The sequence below is a fragment of the Petromyzon marinus genome, chromosome 21, assembly GCF_048934315.1.
Source record: "Petromyzon marinus isolate PM22_M1 ecotype Great Lakes invasive population chromosome 21, UKy_Petmar_22M1.pri1.0, whole genome shotgun sequence".
NCBI lineage: Eukaryota > Metazoa > Chordata > Hyperoartia > Petromyzontiformes > Petromyzontidae > Petromyzon > Petromyzon marinus.
Genome location: NC_133687.1, coordinates 8,522,594 through 8,541,274, shown reverse-complemented (window position 1 = coordinate 8,541,274; position 18,681 = coordinate 8,522,594). Strand labels below are relative to the sequence as shown.

Below are 18,681 nucleotides of genomic sequence, written 5' to 3'. Positions count from 1 at the left end.
GAAAGTTAACACAATTAAGTTACATAACATGATGAGTTCAGCGAAGCGACTTGTGAGTGAGCAATGACATTCTATGTGTTTGTGTATGGCAGCAACAATGTGTTCAGGAGCTAGATGCCAATGTGGAGGTCTGCTGCTGCTAGCCACGACGAGAGGGCCTCGAGAGACATAAGACTTCGTATCGTTTTGCTACTCCTCCTCCATCGTTGAAGGAACGCAAACTTACAGTGGGTGTACTGTGCAGTCCCAATTTCGAGTGACATGACCACAATCCCATTACGGCTGCTCGTCTTTAATTTTCCACTCACGAAGGAGACGTTGCCCATCGGTTGTTAAAACTACGGACGATCTATCCCACTGTAGACCAAACTTGGACATAACTCTCCGTCAGCCTTGGTTTGTCACGAATAAGAACGTTTGAAGGAGCGCAGCCTGCAGTGTCCCCCCCCAACCCCCCCCCTCCCCCCAGGAGAATTTCTCCACAAATCTGGCTGACGCCTGATGAAGCTAGTCGTAATTACTGGCGAAACGTCATATTCAGATTGTAAATATTGTGTATTTGCTCTCCAACACACCGGTGTGCTGCTGTACTCGTAACGCATTGACACGTTCTATTTACCTTACTTTTGGCTGTGTCGGGTGGTGGTGGGTTTAACGACACATTTATATATTTACGCGATCTAACCCCAACAAAAAAACTATATTATGGATGATATTGGTCACGAAAGCCTACGTGTTAAACAGAATGCAGTGGGTTTACGACGTGGGCCCATAGTTTAGGTTGCATGGCCACAGTCGCACTACTCTGGCGTGTCTCTTGAACCCTTCCATTTGCGTCAATGGTGCGTCTGGCTCACTCCCAAGTGGCGGGTCACCTAAAGGACAACAAACTATACACACAAAAAAATCAGTTCTAAAGAAATGATTTTCCATGTAGATTGACAAGTCCACAGCTTCAGTGGCTTCTTAATATCGGAAGGAAGAGCGCTCCAGACGGCCGCGGAAACGCATCTGAAAGCGCGCGATGCATGTTAAGAAGCACACACAGAGCAACTCATCTGATAGAAGATTAATTGATCTTTGTGTTGCGATCGAAACGTTATTTTTGTTATTTTCTTTGAACCTATCTACGTGAAAAATCTTGACTTAAATCGTTCGTGACTGCCGGAATTCATATTCTTTGGGTCTTTCGGTAAAGCTACGTAGATAGATCAAAAAATAAAAAAGTAATAACAAAAAATAACAATATCACGACGTTTTGATCGCAACACAAGCAATCGTCATCAGGTGAGAAATATCGCGGGAGAGCTGCTGAGAATATATGGTGGGAGCGCTGCTAAGGTAAGGAGTTGTAAAGGTTTGGGATGGGTGTAGCCCAACGGTCAGTGGGAGGGGCTAGAGATGAAATTTGCATGTAAATGTAAGATCGGGTAAATCTTGACAAACGAAGCCTTGGGGGTGGCCATTGTATTGTGAGAGATTAGCATGTCAATGTAAGAGATTTGCTTGTCAATGTGAGCTCGGAGAGAGCTCGGCAAGAGCATCACCACATGGAGCTGGAAAAAAGATGGCAATCCGCCATTTACTAATACAGCTAAAGGTGGCTGTGTTAGTGAATGTAACTCAGAGAGTTGAAAATAACTGCTAACATAGGTATGTAGGGAGGGAACATCACAGCCAGTTATGACCTAAACTGATTGGTAATGTCCTTCCAATGATTGCTCAGTTTGTACCCATCTTCTCGGTTGCAATTGTGTCCTTGTTTATTTATCTGGATGGCTTCATGAACAAATCTTTGCTGATAGCCAGTGGGCTTCCAGAGTACCCTCGTATTGGCAAAATCAATTTCGTGTGTACCCACAGCGTTAAAATAATGATCAGCCATGGCTGAGGTATTAGTCCTGCCGTGTTTCAGATCTGCCTTATGTTCACGAACCTGGTCCGAGACATGTCGCTTAGTTTCCCCAGTGTAACAGCTGCCACAGACACAGCTTAGTTTGTAGACACTGGGGTATTGCATGTCAGGGATCACATCCTTCACAGATGGGATCAAATCACGAATTGTATGTACTGTGTTGAATCGTACCTGGATCTTGTGTTTGCTCATGATTTTGGAAATATTTTTGGTGACCCCTGCTATGTATTCCCAACGCTTGGGGTGATAGCTTTACGGATTGAGTAGTCTGAATATCCAATCTTCTTGAGGGCTTGGTGTACGTGCTTCAGTTCACTGGCTAGGTGGTGATGGTCAGAAATACATAGAGGTCTATGGTGTAGAGTTTTGATGAGGGAATTCTTCTGGGATGGATGGTGGTGGGAGTCAGGTTTTAGGTAGGCATCCGTATGGGTGGCTTTCCTGTAGACAGTGTCCCATTGAGCCATCTGGTCTCTTTTCGATTAAAACATCCAAGAATGGTAACTTGCCATCCTTTTCCACCTCCATCTATCTACGTGACTTTACCAAAAGACACAAAAATATGAATCCCTGCAGTCACGAAAGCTTTAAGTGAGTTGATTAATCTATCCATTGGAAGGAGGTGCAGTGGCATCTATAGCGACCGTTGTAATGTATTCGTAACATTTTACTCCCTCTGTTCCACATTTCTTGCACAGATCTCCAGTTTATTATCTTCATGTAGTCGTGCGTGAGATTTATAAGAATTTAACTGAGCATTGAAGGAATGGCTCTAAACTCAGTACTGTACCGCTGTGCCACTTACAATCTCAATTAACGTTACGACACGAGAAGTTATCTCATTCTCTATTGTGTCTGGCAATTTACCTATATTCGTGTAAAAAAACGCCTCTTTCCCGTTGTACGTGTTATGAAGAAGGCCCATTGTCAGGAAGCGTTGCCGATTTTTTTATTCTCTTTTAAGGGCCACGGTGTTCTTGACGACCGTGTTGAATTTGACACTGGTGCTTGCTGCACTACTGGCAACGAAGAAGCGCCTGCGAATAACTTGTTTACCCTTGTAGCGCAGTCACCTCTGCCTTTTCGCTTGATGGTGCCTGTTGTTCCAATCCATTTTTATGTTTGAATTACCGGTATCAATTGCTGGGTTTTTTTATACCCTCCTGCACGCTTGAGTTGCCTTATTGTGTCTGTATTTGTAAGACTGGTGAGACAGATGTGTAGGTACCCTCACCTGCAATGGTGCATTAATTTTACGACCTAGAACACAGCTGGAAGACGGGCGAATGGGGAGATTTCAATGAACACAATTTTCCAAGGATGTAGTTTGCTCAAGGATGATAGAAGGGTCTGGTGTTAACCTTTTCAGCAACAAACTCGATTTAAGTTCGTGGTCGTTTATATCCGTCGACACAAATAGCTTCACGCCATGTACATTAGTATTGACGTCCGCATGTATGTTGAACGTCTTTCGCACCGTACGTGGCCAACTGTGCTCATTGGAGGCGTGGAGGAAGGATATGAAATTTAACACAAAAATCCGTTTCTAAAGAAATTCGTTTTTAATCTAGATTTAAAAGTGCATAGCTCCAGTGGCTTCCTAATATTCGAAGGAAGAGCGTTCCAGACGGCCGCAGAAGCGCGTTTGAAAGCACGCGATGCTGTGACCGTGTTTGTTCGATGGCTAGCCAAAAGCCACTGCTGCGAGGATGACCCCGGAGTTTGCGCGACGGTTTATACTCCTTGCCGAGATCAGCAAGCTATTGTGGTTCACTTGACAACCTTATCTTGCCAATATTGTGCCGCCTCTGATGTACGAGTGAAAGTAATAAAAATGTATAACTCGACACCACCCACATAGCGTTCGCTGACTCTCGTAGAGAGAGTGAACGACTCGGAGGCGCGAGGGGTGAACCACAATCAGTTAGACAGCCACGTGGTGAGCCGGCGCCGACAATTCCCTAGCTCTGCTCTCCTCTATATATCAAGGAGTTATTCGCCAATCAATGAGTGCCCACGTGTGCAGTGGCGTAGTAAGGTACAGTATATTATTATGATAATTATCAGCTCAGGCGGTGCGGCAATTGGTCAGTTGGGACCCCGATATTTGATTTATCTCGCACGGTCGCACCCAGGCTATTATATATCGCGGCTCATCTTTCCATAATCACGTCGTTACGCTCACTGTCTCGAACATCTAACGCTGTAGGGGCGCTCCGTCTTCGCAAAATAAGTTTGTATTCCTTTACACTGTTGTTGAAACCATTATCTCATGGCGGTGGTTGTCGAGGGGGGCCCCCCCAACTCGTAGCTTTGGCCACCAGGGTGGGGGTGGGGGTGGGGGCAAGGCACCCTCTGCCTGCCCCCACGCTCGTTACGCCACTGCACGTGTGCGAGGGAGAAACACTCTATCCCCGCACGGACGACAGAGACGGGAGTCCACATCTTTTTTGCTGTACCGCCCTCTGCTGGCGAGCCATGGAATGGCGCCTCCTCGACGCGCACGGGAAGGGAGGCAGTGTCCCCAAAACACACACACACACACAATCGCTAAATAAACAATACAACCGTTTAAAACATCACGAGCCATTGGGTCAGATTATAACTGGCCGGTTTTTTTTCTTTCTTCTTTTTAAAACGTATCAGAATTTGAACGGATAAATGCAGATAAACCAGCAATTAAATTCCAAGCAGAACCCGGCAAACCATTAAAACATACTTAAGCAGCACGTTATAATGATCCCAGCGTAATGAGGCAGACTTTAACGGAGGACAGTCACTGTAGTTGCATTTGCTAAAAGCATTGTTGATTAGGTAAAACCATAAAATAAATGCAAATTGCGTGAAGAATTTCATGATGAAAATGTGCATTCAAACTGAAGGTGTACATATTATTTGGTTCTTTCGGTAAAGTCACGTAGATAGAAAAATAATAATAAAAAATAAAGTGAATAAAAATTATGACATCGTGGTTTTTATTTTTGATTTTTCAGGCTACAGTCTGCATTATAGACTGCCAATACGCTCACCAGCTTAAAACCAGGCTACAGTCTACATTTTAGACTGCCAATACGCTCACCGGCTTAAAACCAGGCTACAGTCTACATTATCGACTGCCAGTATACTCACCAAGGTTAAGAACCAGGCTACAGTCTACATTTTAGATTACAGGTACGCTCACCAAGGTTAAGAACCAGGCTACAGTCTACATTATCGACTGCCAGTACACTTTCTTTTTTATTCACTTTCTTTTTTATTATTATTTTTCTATCTACGTGACTTTACCGAAAGAACCATAGAATATGAATTCCTGCAGTCACGAAAGTTTTAAGTCAAAGTTTAAGGTGAAGATTTAAGAGTCCGCAGATGTGACTATAAGCATCGCGTCCGAAAGGCAAGATGTTGACACCGCCTCTTAACCCAACTGCAGCCAGTGGGGTTCAAAATCAAACAGATAATTTGCTGACACTGCGTTGGCAGCGGTGTACAAGTACAAATACTAATTCAAGAGATTCCTCAAAAACACGGTGGCCTTAAAACGAAAAATATATCATAGATAACGTTTTAGGAAATGGCCCTTCTTCACAGCACGTACAGAGAGAGAGAGGCCAGATAAGCCACTGCACAAACCGTCACCGATCAAACACGATTTATCTTAAGGCCACAGTGTCGACGATTGTCACGATCAGCATCTTCATTTAGACTGCGCGAGAAATCCGATGAGCTGCGAAGCTCTTTTCCACAGACGCCCAAAATGTGCAGTGCAGGGCCCGTGCAATAGGCTAACGTCAGATCACCAAGGCTTTCCTTCCAAGCATGACCTTCAAGCATTTCTCATCACGTCGGCGTCCGTAAAATGTTCCGCGTGCTCGTTCCACACCTCCACCTTGATTTGTTCCGCGACAAGCCGAGCCTGAGTTGAATGTGCATTTTTTTTGTTTTCCCCACCGCTGGCTTAGAATCAATGGTTACGAAAGGGACCGCTGCGGCGGGTCGGTCGGGCATAGCCGAGGCTCACATCTGCATCGACCCGGGCAAGAAAGTTTCTGCGACGAATGCCCGTCGTGCGGGTCGCGGCACGTGGTCGTGTTGGTGATATTGCGTATCTTAAGATGCGTACGTGTTGTTGTTGTTTGTATATTACTGTCACTGAGAGGCGTGTTCTCAATTGTGATGATTAGTTTAACAAAGGTGTGTATACATGTCCAAAAAACAGGCATAGATATGATATTTAGAATGATCCCAATTAAATGTTTTTTTTTAAAGTGATACCGTAGCCAGTGACGTCACTTCCGTGCCTTTCCTGCCTAAATAACGTCACAGTTACGATTTCTGACGTCACTTTTACAATGCGCGACGTTCTTTTGCTTACATTCAGATATTTTTTTTGTTATAACTTTATCATTTAAATGATAGTTTAACTTAAAATGCACTTATTACATGTGTAATCATTACATCTGCACAAACAGTGAACGTGATTAAAAAAGAAATGTTTTATCTATATTATGAGGTACATAACGATAAATAAAACCTGAAATTGACCCTAATTTTTTTTAAATCCAATATCCGATTAATGATAAACGAAACTTCATCCCAACTGTATACGTTATTATTTAAGTGAATAATTTATTGTTTAAAACCTCGTTTAGTCTTCCTTTATAATTTATTTTGCAAGACTGTTATGACTCGTCAATTATTTCGAGAGGTTTCCTCCTTGTAGATTTCGAAGCTGCAACGCTCTGTGGGACACAAAGACAAAGACCCCCCGTGTAGCCTGTAACAGACTGTAGGGGCAAGTGCTGTTAGCGAGCAGCACCTACGAAGGCCGGCACGGGCACACACGAGGGGGTGGGTGGCCAGCACCACGCCCGGCCGCCTTTGTCTCCCCAGTGGCGATGCTCTAACGCACCGCACCGGGTACTCATTCGAGGCTGAGTCGACCTAGGGGAGTCCCGGGATCGGTTCAAATATTCGCCACTCTTATTGGTCGTGAGCGGGAACCGAACTCGGATCGCACGTGTTTGTAGCGCGGCGCGCTAACCGCTGCACCACCGCTCCCCCCCCCACCCACGTGGTCAGAAGAGACCTGCCATTCCTCACAATGCAGGTGAATCTCGCTCGCGCTGCTGACAAGCTGCACTGTCAACCGCACAAACATCGTTAGAGGGTATCGGTCATTCAGTTTGCAGGCGTAGGTCATGGATTTAATATGTCTCTGCGGGCCGGTCTGTAAGTGTGGCGAAAGAAAACCCGAGGTGTCTGAGTTGGTGGGCTAGGCTGCTGCACAATGCCTGTCTGTGATCAGCACAGTGGAGGGAGCAGCTAGGGTTGGTGGGTCACCGCGCAGATGCTGTAACTTAACTCACTGAACTATGTTTATTTTACCAGGTAAGGCCCACGGAGCGATAGGGCTCTTTTTTTTTTAGAAGCGACCTTCCCAACAAATGATAGCTCAACAAAGTGGCCTATCATCACGTGGACATTCATAGCGGTCAAATATTCTGAACGCGTGATGTTTGATTCCAAATGTGGAGGGGTAAATCCAGAGGTCCCGGAGAAAACCCCACGGGAACACGGGGAGAACATGCAAACTCCAAATACACAGCAGCAGGCGTCAAGGGTTCCGGATCGAACCCACGACCTCCTGCGTACCAGGCGAGGGAGTGAACATCTCGCCACTGTGGCGCCCACTGTTGTACAACTCCCTTCCCGCGTGTGCGGTGGTGGGACCGTATATTGGCTCGCCAGAAATGATACCGTACAGCACATGTGAACTCATTACAGGACGTGTGAACTCCGTACAGCACGTGTGAACTTGTACAGCACGTGTGAACTTGTACAGCACGTGTGAACTTGTACAGTACGTGTGAACTTGTACAGTACGTGTGAACTCTGTACAGCACGTGTGAACTTGTACAGTACGTGTGAACTCTGTACAGCACGTGTGAACTTGTATAGTACGTGTGAACTCTGTACAGCACGTGTGAACTCTGTACAGCACGTGTGAACTTGTACAGCACGTGTGAACTCTGTACAGCACGTGTGAACTTGTACAGTACGTGTGAACTCTGTACAGCACGTGTGAACTCTGTACAGTACGTGTGAACTCTGTAGAGCACGTGTGAACTCGGTTGCAGCACGTGTGAACTTCCACCTCTTTCATCTGCGTGGGGATAGAGTGTTGGTCCCTCGCACGCATGAGGGGGTTTTTTCCCGATTTCTTCCCACCTGTAAACGCTAATGAAGAGTGCCGCGGTGGCTAGGAGATGTTGACTATCTCGCCTGGTATACAGGAGCTCGTGGGTTCGATCCCAACCCCGATGCCTGCTGCACATTTGAGATTGCATGTTCGCTCTCTGTCGCCCCTTGGTCGCGTAGGAATTTAACCCGGTAGCTCCGGGTTTTCCCTCCACATTTAGAATCAAAGTGTGTCTAGGGTTCTTTCGGTAAAGTCACGTAGAATGAGAATAAAATAATAAATTGATAAAATAAAATAACACAATAATAATAATATATCTCATTCTACGTGACTTTACCGAAAGAACCAAAGAAGATGAATCATTGCAGTCACGAAAGCTTTAAATCGAAATGTGTCTCGGGTGTTTGGCTGCTATAAATGTCCACGCGATAAGCCACTTCGTTGAGCTATCATTTGTGATAGCCAGATCGCTTCTGATTGGGCCTTACCTCGATTTGAGGTTTTCGTGACTGCAGGGATCCATACTGTTTGGTTCTTTCGGTAAAGTCTCGTAGGTATTTTAAAATAAAATACAATTATTTTATTTTACATCTACGTGACTTTACCGAAAGAACAAATACTGCACATTTATTTTATTTAAACTGGTAAATTTATTTTATTTTATACCGACGTGACTTTACCGAAAGAACCTTACCTCGTCAAAATGGAAAAAAAAAGTTTTCAGTTTAAAATGCTCCGTAACATCTACATACTTAGAGAACTGCAGAGCTTTGGAGGGGGGGGAGGGTGAGAGTTTGGTGGGGGCATACCGCCTGGCTTGCTACCTTTCCCACTCGCCAGTCGTTCGCCCTCGCCCCCTCTGAGTCGTTCTGCCTTCGAGAGCGAACGAACACCGCGCGGTAGTGCGTTGCAAGTCACAAGCGAATTATTTCGGGAAAACAATGAAACGCAAGGTGTGCCTTGCGTATTCCAACTTTACCATTCGTTGTGGGAGCAATTGCATGTTGGTCAACATTGCCACCTTCAAGGCAGTTCACAGGCTCCAAGTCGCGTTACGGGACATTAAAGTACGTTCATTACTGTCGAGTGCACATTAAACACCCCGTGACAGACGTCACTTACAGGATCAGGCCTTTTGTGTGTCAGTATTATATGACCTCTGGCTCAAATTGCAGAAATGCGAAACGTAATGATGTCATTGCTATCGAGCGTATCACGATTCGATCTAACAAGCGATAAGCCCTACCGAATTTCATCTATTTCACTCGGTCCCATATAATAGGGAAAAGTGAATTGAGAGAAGGAAAAAAAATGAATCTTGGGGGAGGTCCTCACTCAATTTCCCACTTGCCCGCCCAGGGACTGCACTCGAACACAGGATCTCATTGACATGCGCCTGTGCTGAGAAACATGGAAAGGGGCATTACTCCCGTGAGAGAAGCCTGCGTACTCAGCGGCATAATAGCACCTCACCCTTCACTGTTCCCGTGCCATTAAATATACGCCCGCACTCCTGTCCGCACACAGGCGTGCAGGGTGCACGTGACTTTGCTGCTTCATTGCACACTTTGTAAGCCAGCACTGAACTGGAGGGACGTCTCTCCCCCCCCACCACCCTACTTAGACGAGCAGCCTCGCGCGTTCTTAGGACGTAACCGTCCCTCCCTCCCTCCAGCCAGCCAGCCAGCAAAACTTTTTTTTCCTAACGTAGTAGCGTACCGTATGTGATCAGATATCGTACGACACACGGTCGGGGTGGAGGGTGGGTGGGAGGCGTGACGTCGGCACGCAGTTGTGACGTCACCGTCACTCACGAGCGCTTGGCAGCGCGCCAGCCAAGAATCAAGGCACGGAATCAGTCAGCAAAACGTTGTTGTTGTTGTCTAATATAGTACGATCATGAATAACCCCTGCGTAAAATTGGCCCTCGCCCTGCCTGGCTCACGCGGTGCTCCACCACGCGTGAGCACCGCGGGTAAAACGCGTGGTCGTGATTGTACGTGCGTGCGTGCGTGCGTTGAACTTCTTTCGCACCGTACGCACCCAACCGTGCTGGTCAGAGGTGCACGACGATGATGACAAAGCACGGGGCTCGCACGCGGTCGTGGCGAGCCGAGCGGCACCTCCCGTGTACAATGCAACTGCAATGCCTCTCTCTCTCTCCTCTCTCTCTCTCCTCTCTCTCTCCTCTATTTGTGTGTTTCCTTTCCTTGTCTGCGTTATGTGTTCCAATTCAGCGCTCGCTCTCGCAAGGAAGACTTTCAACTCTCGGGGTGTGTTATTATTTTATTTATTTTATTCTTTCACGGATACTTTGTGGGAAGAGAGTCGATATGGACGCTCTGTACATTTGACCGTGAAACGAGCGCCGTTTGTGTTGAGCTTCGTTTGCACAACCGCATCGAGAAAGACGCCGTACAACAGCAATAGAAGATTATCTCTCTCGAGAGAGAGAGAGGAAGAGAGAGGAAGAGAGGGGAAGAGAGAGGTGTCATGCAAGGAGAGATGGGAAAATGAAACACGACCAAGACTCCCAACAGGTTTCGCTAATCGCCTGCCCCCCCCCCTGCCCCCCCCCCCGATCGTCACTTCTGAACGCTGCACGTGGAGAGGAATCGCAGCGCGCGTGACGGTGACACGTAACACTAGGGACTGCGAAAGCGGGTGACAGGGAGCGTGCGGCGACGTGACTTGGCAGTAGCAGCAGTGGGAGCAGCAGCAGCAGCAGCAGTGGCAACAGCAGCAGCGGCGGCGGCAGCAGAAGCAGCAGTGGCAGCAGCAGCGGCGGCAGCAGCAGCAGTGGCAGCAGCAGCAGCAGTGGCAACAGCAGCAGCAGTGGCAACAGCAGCAGCGGCGGCGGCAGCAGCAGCAGTGGCAGCAGCAGCAGTGGCAGCAGTGACAGCAGCAGCAGCGGCGGCAGCAGCAGCAGTGGCAGCAGCAGCAGTAACAGCAGCAGCAGCAGTGGCAGCAGCAGCAGCAGTGGCAGCAGCAGCAGCGGCGGCAGCAGCAGCAGCAGTGGCAGCAGCAGCGGCGGCAGCAGCAGCAGTGGCAGCAGCAGCAGTGGCAGCAGTGACAGCAGCAGCAGTGACAGCAGCAGCAGCGGCGGCAGCAGCAGCAGTGGCAGCAGCAGCAGTAACAGCAGCAGCAGCAGTGGCAGCAGCAGCAGCAGTGGCAGCAGCAGCAGCGGCGGCAGCAGCAGAGGCAACGGTCGAACCCAAGGCAGTGTTGCCCACTTTAAAAAGAAAGAGCATCACCACCCCAGACAGGCAACTTAACGGAATCTCTGGAGATAAATGAGCATTGCGGCGCGGACAAAGCGAGAGTGAAAGAGGACGCGCGTCTCGTGCCGGGGAAGATTTTTATTTTATTTTCTTCGTTTGTTTGAAAACGCGACTATCATTTTGCCATCGAATAACTTGACAGACGAAAGAGGGAGAAGGCGAGAAGATTGGAGAAATGCTTCTTCTTAAGACAGGCGCCCCGACGAACGGAGGAAGCACATCAGCATCATCATCATCATTATCATCGTCGTCGTCATCATAACAACACACCCCAACGGCACTCAGTGACGCGCCAGCCATCCAGACTCACCGACACCCCAGCGAGCAGAAAGCAGCAGCAGCAGCTGCCGTCACCCCCACACAGAGTCCGCGCGCTACCTCGGACAGACCAGGGGACTGGCGGTGGGTGGGTGGCTGGGTTGGGGCCCCCGTTGTTGGAAGGTGGTTTGCGGACACGTGGCAAAGTGAACTGACGTTCGCGCGCGCAAAAAGGATTACGACGACATCGCCAACTCTCTCTCTCTACTCACCCCGCGCCCGCGCCCCCGCCGAGTGCGTACGAAGGCTGTTCAGAGAGGCGTGAAGTGGGGAGAGGGGGGGGGGGCAGTGCAGCGCCGTTTGGGAATACTTATCGGAGCACAAGTTGCAAAGAGGGGGCGGGGGGGGGTGGTGAAATCGTCACGGAGCATCACGCGCGACTCCGGCCGCATTTGTCTCCTTGAGAGACCGATGCTCGGGCAACGCGGGGGCGACTGATTGTATTTCTGTGGGGAAGCTCGATTGAGTCGACGAGTCGAGCGAGCCTGCCAAGGGGAGGAGGCGACAGAGGCACGCAACGCGGACAGGACGCGGCTTTTGCGAACGATGCCTGAATTTGCGCCCTCTACCGAGCGCGCGTGGAATGATCTTCACCACCACCATCATCATCTTCATCACCATCATCAAGATCGGCCGCACGCTCCCCGACGCGCCAGCGAGCCGCTGGCGGCCAGCGAGCCCCATCACAACCACCACCACCACCACCAGACTCACACGCAACAGCCGCAGAGAGCGAAGCAATCGCGACCGGCGAACCTGCAGCAAGAGAAACGTCAGCGCTGGTTGCACCACCACCACCAGCACCACCAGCAGCAGCAGAGTCAGCCAGCAGAGAGGGGGGAGGAGGAGGAGGAGGGAGAGGCTGAGAGCAGAGGCGGCTCGCCTCGCGGTTGCTCCAGCGAGATCGCGGAGTCAGATGGCGGGCAGGAGACGACTTGGGACGACACGGGAGATAGGGAGGGCCGAGTTGCTTTGGCTCAGAGCGACGGCAGAGACAGTCGCGCCGCGGCTGGAGAAAGGATTTCTGTTGCAGCAGCAGCAGCAGCAGCGGCGGCGGCGGCAGCTTCGGCCAGTGCACGGGGAGCTGAGGGCGACAGCGACGATCTGGGAAGCAGCATCGAGCAGCAGCAGCAGCAGCAGCACCGGAGCATTGAATTTGTGTCCACAGCCTCTCCGTCTTCGCCGACTGCAGGCGACTCGGCGACAACTGTTGCAGCGACTGCAGCAGCAGCAGCGGCAGCGGCAGCAGCAGCGGCGGCTGCGGCTGCGGCGTCGGCGACTCTGCCACCGGTGTGTGAAGACAGAGGTTTTGCCAGCCAGGGCCCGGCAAGACCGCAGCAGCAGCAGCAGCAGCGGAGGACCGTTCGGAGGGCACACTCGGCGGGCGAGAGAGCGACCGAAAGCTTCTGCTCGGAGTCACCCATGGAAGAATTAGACTACAATACGATGGTCATGCGGGTCGGCATACCAGACCTGCAGCAAATGGTAAGCGACATCGACTGCGCCTCGGGTTTTTTTTTTGTTTGTTGTTGCGCGCGTTCATGCCGTCCATGGTCATTCATTCGTTCGCTCGCTCGCTCGCGCCGCTCGCCAGCTCGCCAGCTCGCTTCTGCGTGCCATTATTCATTCGTCCCGTTCGATGCGTTTCGATAGCATGGAGATGTGAGATTTGAGTGCCGAGAGCGTCGAACGGAATTATTATCGCCTTTATTTTGTATTTATTTGGGATTTTTTTCTCCCTCTCTCTCTCCTAATTGTGAATGGATAAGGACCGGCGATTGCTGATTTGCGTGCGTGTGTATGCGCGCGCACGTAGGCACACACGCGCTGCACGCGTCTGTGTGTGCGTGCGTGTGTGTGTGCGTGTGCTCGCGCGTGTGTCTGCGTGTACCTGTGTCTTTATGTGTGTGTGCCCGCGCGTGCGTGTGTGTGTGTGTGCGTGTGTCTAGGTGTGTGCGTGCGCGCGCGCGTGTCTGTATGTGTGCGCATGTGCGTATGTGTGTGTGTGCACGCGTGTGTCTGTATGTGTGCGTATGTGCGTATGTGTGTGTGTGTGCACGTGCCTATGCGTGCGCGGCCGTCCGTGTGTATGTATGTGCGCGCGTCTGCATTCGTTCCTTGCCCACGATGTCTGCATTTGTTCTGCACCGCTGCGTGAACGGTGCAGCCTTACGCATCCGAGACGCGCGCGCGTGCGTGCGTGCGCGTGCGTGCGGGTGCGTCCTGCGTGTGCGCCGATCGCCGGTCGAGCGGTGTCCCTCTCTGCACGCTCGCACACCGTCCGCGCGCCGCGCTCAGCACTTTGCGCTCATTTGTGGTGGGGCCCTCGGGCGAATGAATTAAAGTGGCCGAGATCAGACGTACGCTACGTGCGTCTACGTGCGTACGTGCGTGCTTGCCCTTTGCTTTCGCCAGCCTCTCTCGAGCTTCCAGCTGTCATCGTACGTGTTGGGCTAGACTTTATTTTTTGGCGAATCCTGCATTTGATAACACGTGTGTGTATATATATATTCACACACAAAGACAAAGATCCCCCGTGTAGGCTAAAACATACTTTTGGGTGCAAGTGCTGTTAGCGAGCATCTGTGATGGCCGGCAACGGCACACGAGGGGATGGGTGGCCAGCACCACGCCCGACCGCCTTTGTCTCTCCAATGGCGATGGTTTACATACCCCATCCGGTGCTCATTTGAGGCTGAGTCAACCTAGAGGAGGCTCAGGACCAGTTTAGATAATCGTTAATCGAACCCGTGTAACGGGGGTTCGTAGCGCAGCGCGATAACCACCACACTACCGCTCCTCTATTTTGTATACATATTGCACGATACTCGTGTCGATTAACTGATGGATGAATTGATGTTCTGACATTGTCGGCGACGTAGCTTTCTATTTATATATATTAAAAAAAAACCTAGATTTACCGCGACACTCTCGTACCTGTCAACCCCTTATCAGATCCCCTACCTTATTGCAGACCAATTCAGACCTTATTGGTCACCCCGTGCCGCTAGACATCTCAACGTTTATACGACAAAGTCCCACCACAAGGGAGAAACACAAATAGACACATTATTTTTGTTGTTGTTGCCCGGATTGAAACGGCTGTACGCCGTATGGACCTTGAAAACTCGATTTCCCTGTACAAAGAATACGGGGTAAAACCGTATGGGTCGACAACGATGCACTCGAATAATTCCGCAAGCATTGAGCATGAGCCTAGCCCCCCACTCCCCCTACCATCCACAGCTGATTACATAACGCGGATGCCGTCCCTCGACAAAATTCGAAGTGGAGGGGGGGGGGGGGGGCTGGCGGGCGGGCGGGCGGGCGGGCGGGCGGGGGTAAGAAAAAAGGGTCGACTAATTTATGGACGCTGTATAAATCGGACGCGGAATACAAATCACCAGCCGAGTCGCGATCCACAGATTTTTGTTGGCGAGAGTAGCGCCTTCAGCCGTTATGCCGACGTGTTTAGTCAGCCTCCTCATTTGTGCACGATTTGAATTAAAAGCCACGCACGGTCGGAAGGGGGGGGGGGCCTGCCATGATGATATTTGGAACCAAAGGGCATGAATAAGATCTGCAAAATAGCGCCTTCTAAATAACCGTTTTTGCCGGATGTTGTTCCGTCATTCAGACAAAATCCCAAACGATTAAGCACTGTATTTGGAAACTGTCATAACCTCCTCAAGCCTCCACCACGAAGAGGACGATTTTCTCGATAATTTGTTCAAGAACTGTGGCGGTGATGTGTTGCGGTGAGGGGAGGGGAGGGTGGTGATGGTGGTGGTGGTGGTGAGTCGCGAAATGCCGCCGTCGATTCGGTACCACATTTTAGTTTTAAAATCTCTCGCACTTCACCGGGCCAACGATGCAACACTGCAACGCGGCTCGCCGTCGAGGTTACTGTATTGAGCTGAATGTTAAGCGACAACATTGGCAATCGCCTCACGTGTTCGCAACTTTTTTTTTCCCACCCTTCCTGTCCCTCCCTCTTCTCTGCCGCCACCGCTGTAACCAGTGCGGCTTGCACGCCGTGGCGAGGGCCCCCTCCTCCCCCTGCCTGCCTGTCTCCTTGCCTGCCCCTCTGGGCTCGACCGGCGCATTACGAAACGCTGACTTCTTTCGCACCGTACCTCGGCCGACAGTTCAAGCGGAGCGAAAACGGCGGTGGAATTTGTTGAGGGATGGGGTTTTTTTATTTGAAGGGGTTCTGGACCTGGCCTCGCCCGCCAGGGGTCAGTTGTGTGGGCATTGGTTCCACGTCAGCCTCGCCTACCAAACGCCCACAATAAACCCACACACGATTCTAATTATGGCAACAGAGATAATGCGTCGCCGTCTAAACACGCGCAGGTTTAACGGTGTCAAGGAAGAGATTTATCTGACGTCCCTCTAAGACCACGCCATGGTAACACCACGATGACCTTTTTTTTTGCGATGTATTGGCAGCTGCGGCCGTGCGCGCAGGACAGTGCAGCTACTCTCTAGAGCTCACTCACTCGGTGACGGGTTTGCAGCATTGCGTTCCGCCCGCTTTCGTTGGAAAATGAACGACAGTAAACTGAAACGCGTGTCAATGCTGCACTGAATTACGTAACGCGAACTGCTGTGTCGGGGAGCACGTAGATTTCCGTTGTCATTCATTCCGCGTGAGCCTCATTTGTGCGAGAGATAACACGTGCCTCCGAGCGTATGCTGGGTTCGTGGCTATAAGTCTATAACTCACACACATTTGCCCACGTTTGTTTGCAGAGTTCATGTTACGCTTCGCGTCTCAAGCAGAGAAAATGTGTCCCATAACGGGGAATTTTTTTTAATGGACCTGGGCATGTACGTGTGTTGATTCTTCTTCTTCTTCAGATGTACATTGATTATTGATTTCTTCGTCCCAACATTAACGTTTGCAATTTGTTCTTTGTGATAATGATTTTTTTTTTCCTCCCAGGTCTCCCTTGTTAAGGAGGCGGGTTGCCTTCATGGGGCTTTCTTGCTTTGAAATCACCATGCTTATTAAATGCACTCAGTCAGCCAGTGACCACATTGCATGCAGTGGCTTCCAATGCTGCTGTGTAGATATTTGCAACGCCTTTTACGAAGCGGGTTTCATTCTATAAATAGCACATTTTGACAAAATGGGAGAATATTTCAGTGGGGGGGGGGGGGGTTAAAAATGTTAAATTGTGAAACGTGCATCGCAGCAAGCAAGCATACGACTAACTAAATATATGTATAACAGACATAAATAAGTAATTTCAGAGTAATATTTTTTTGTAATCTTGGAAACCACAGTATCCGCTCACTCTCGGAGAGAAAGCATGAGTCAGAGGCGCGAGGAGCTGCAGACGAGCAGCCACACGAGATACCGTGCCAACAATTGCCCCAGCTCCGTGGTCTTACATATATTAAGGTGTTATCAGCACGTTCCCATCACCACAATGAAAATACCAATGGATCGTCCCGAACCGTGATTTCCAATAAAGGAACCCCCCCCCCCCCTGGGTAGGATTCGACTTTCGAATTTTCACATTGAGCTGTGGGCCATTGAGAAAATGCCACTGGCTCGCCTGATATTAAAAGAGCCATCCATGAACACTCTCAAAGTCATCGAGCCACATTCGTCAGACTTGAGGACTTTTGTGGCCTCCACTGACGAGACACTGAGAAGTTTAATTAGTGCAGTGTGTTGGCTTTGTCGCACACTGCTGGCCAATATCAGTCCAAGTATTTGTTTTGTTATCATAAAACACGCTGCGTGCCTATTTCTCACAATCTCCTGAGAGAGCACCTGGATGGGTCTCGTTGAGTTTTGGGCACACGGGGGCAAGCGTGACTCTGTGCCCCCGACCGTGTTTGTGGATTGCTCTGGCCTCTGGAATTAAGTTACCCCGGAGGAATTTGTTTCATGGGCCACATTCTGCCGATGCCTCAGAGGGATGTGGGCAACTCCAGGGCTATGCTCTGTTAATACAAATACAGCATACACTACGGTGCTGTTTTTAAGAACATTGATCCTATAAACCCATTAGTTTACAGGCTCAAATGTTCTTGCACTTCTCAAATGGCACGCGAGAGCGTTCCCGTTTATTCAGTTAATTTTGTATTACTCACATTTCATTACGACAACACGTAATTACTCCATATAAATACGCGGTTAAATGCACTGCAGTGTACATGATTAAGCAAACATTATTCGGTGACGTTGCTGCTGCTGCTGCTGCGTTGTTAGTGGTGCACAAAAACTGTTTGCACAACACAAAACTCGACACATTCGTCAACGACAGCGCCTTAAATGAAGAAACACCCCCCCCCCCCGCATCATTGTTTGAGGCTCTTCTTTATAGCACGTAAAGAGAGGCCAAGAGATACCGCGTTCATCAGGATTGGAGACAGCCCCTCGACACCACGGGGTTCTGATGAAAATTAAAGGATGAAATGATTTTCTGATGACAAGTTTTTGCTCGGTTTTTGTTTTTAAACGGGTACGTGAATAGTTACCTCAGAACAGGAGGAGCTATGTGGTAGGAACGCCGCGGTGGCGAGATGTTAACTACTTCGCCTGATATACAGGAGGTTGTGGGTAAGAACCCGACCATGAGGCCTGCTGTATATTTGGAGTTTGCGTCTCTCTCTCTCTCTCCCCGTGGTCGCGTGAATTTTTATCCGGTGCCTCCAGTTTTTTCCCTCCACATTTAGAATCAACGTGTGTTTAGAGTATTTGGCTGCTCTGAATTTCTAAACGATGATAATAAACAACTTAGTTGAGTCGCCAGGTCGCTTCTGAAAAAATAACTACGTAGCTCAGTGGGCCTTACCTGGTAAAATATTTTTTGTTTTTTTGTAACAGGCAAATCCCTCCACAAACAAAAAGTATTCATGAATAAAAATGTTTTGATACGGAATGTTAAATAATACCATTTAATATATTTTAAAAAAAAAGCTGCATAGAGATACAGCAGCTGTTTCTG

At 49.4% G+C, this 18,681-nt stretch overlaps 1 protein-coding gene and 1 long non-coding RNA gene across 5 annotated transcripts in view; both read left to right on the top strand.

The window, feature by feature from the left end:
• Window positions 1-10,934, top strand: part of LOC116944474 (uncharacterized) — a 119,124-nt gene extending 108,190 nt beyond the window's left edge. The window contains exon 3 of the long non-coding RNA XR_004403106.2: window positions 10,352-10,934. This is a non-coding gene — a long non-coding RNA (uncharacterized LOC116944474). The remainder of the gene's footprint in view (window positions 1-10,351) is intronic.
• A 265-nt stretch (window positions 10,935-11,199) lies between these two features.
• The window catches only part of LOC116944325 (SH3 and multiple ankyrin repeat domains protein 2-like), a 375,705-nt gene continuing 368,223 nt past the window's right edge, over window positions 11,200-18,681 (top strand). For 3 of the 4 annotated variants that reach the window (XR_012942522.1, XM_076068527.1, XM_076068526.1), the window contains exon 1: window positions 11,200-13,198. Coding sequence is in view for 3 of the 4 variants with exons in the window: in XM_076068527.1 (XP_075924642.1) it covers window positions 12,260-13,198 (939 nt within the window). In the remaining variant the exon portion in view is untranslated. The remainder of the gene's footprint in view (window positions 13,199-18,681) is intronic. The other variant, XM_076068528.1, reaches the window with a different exon arrangement.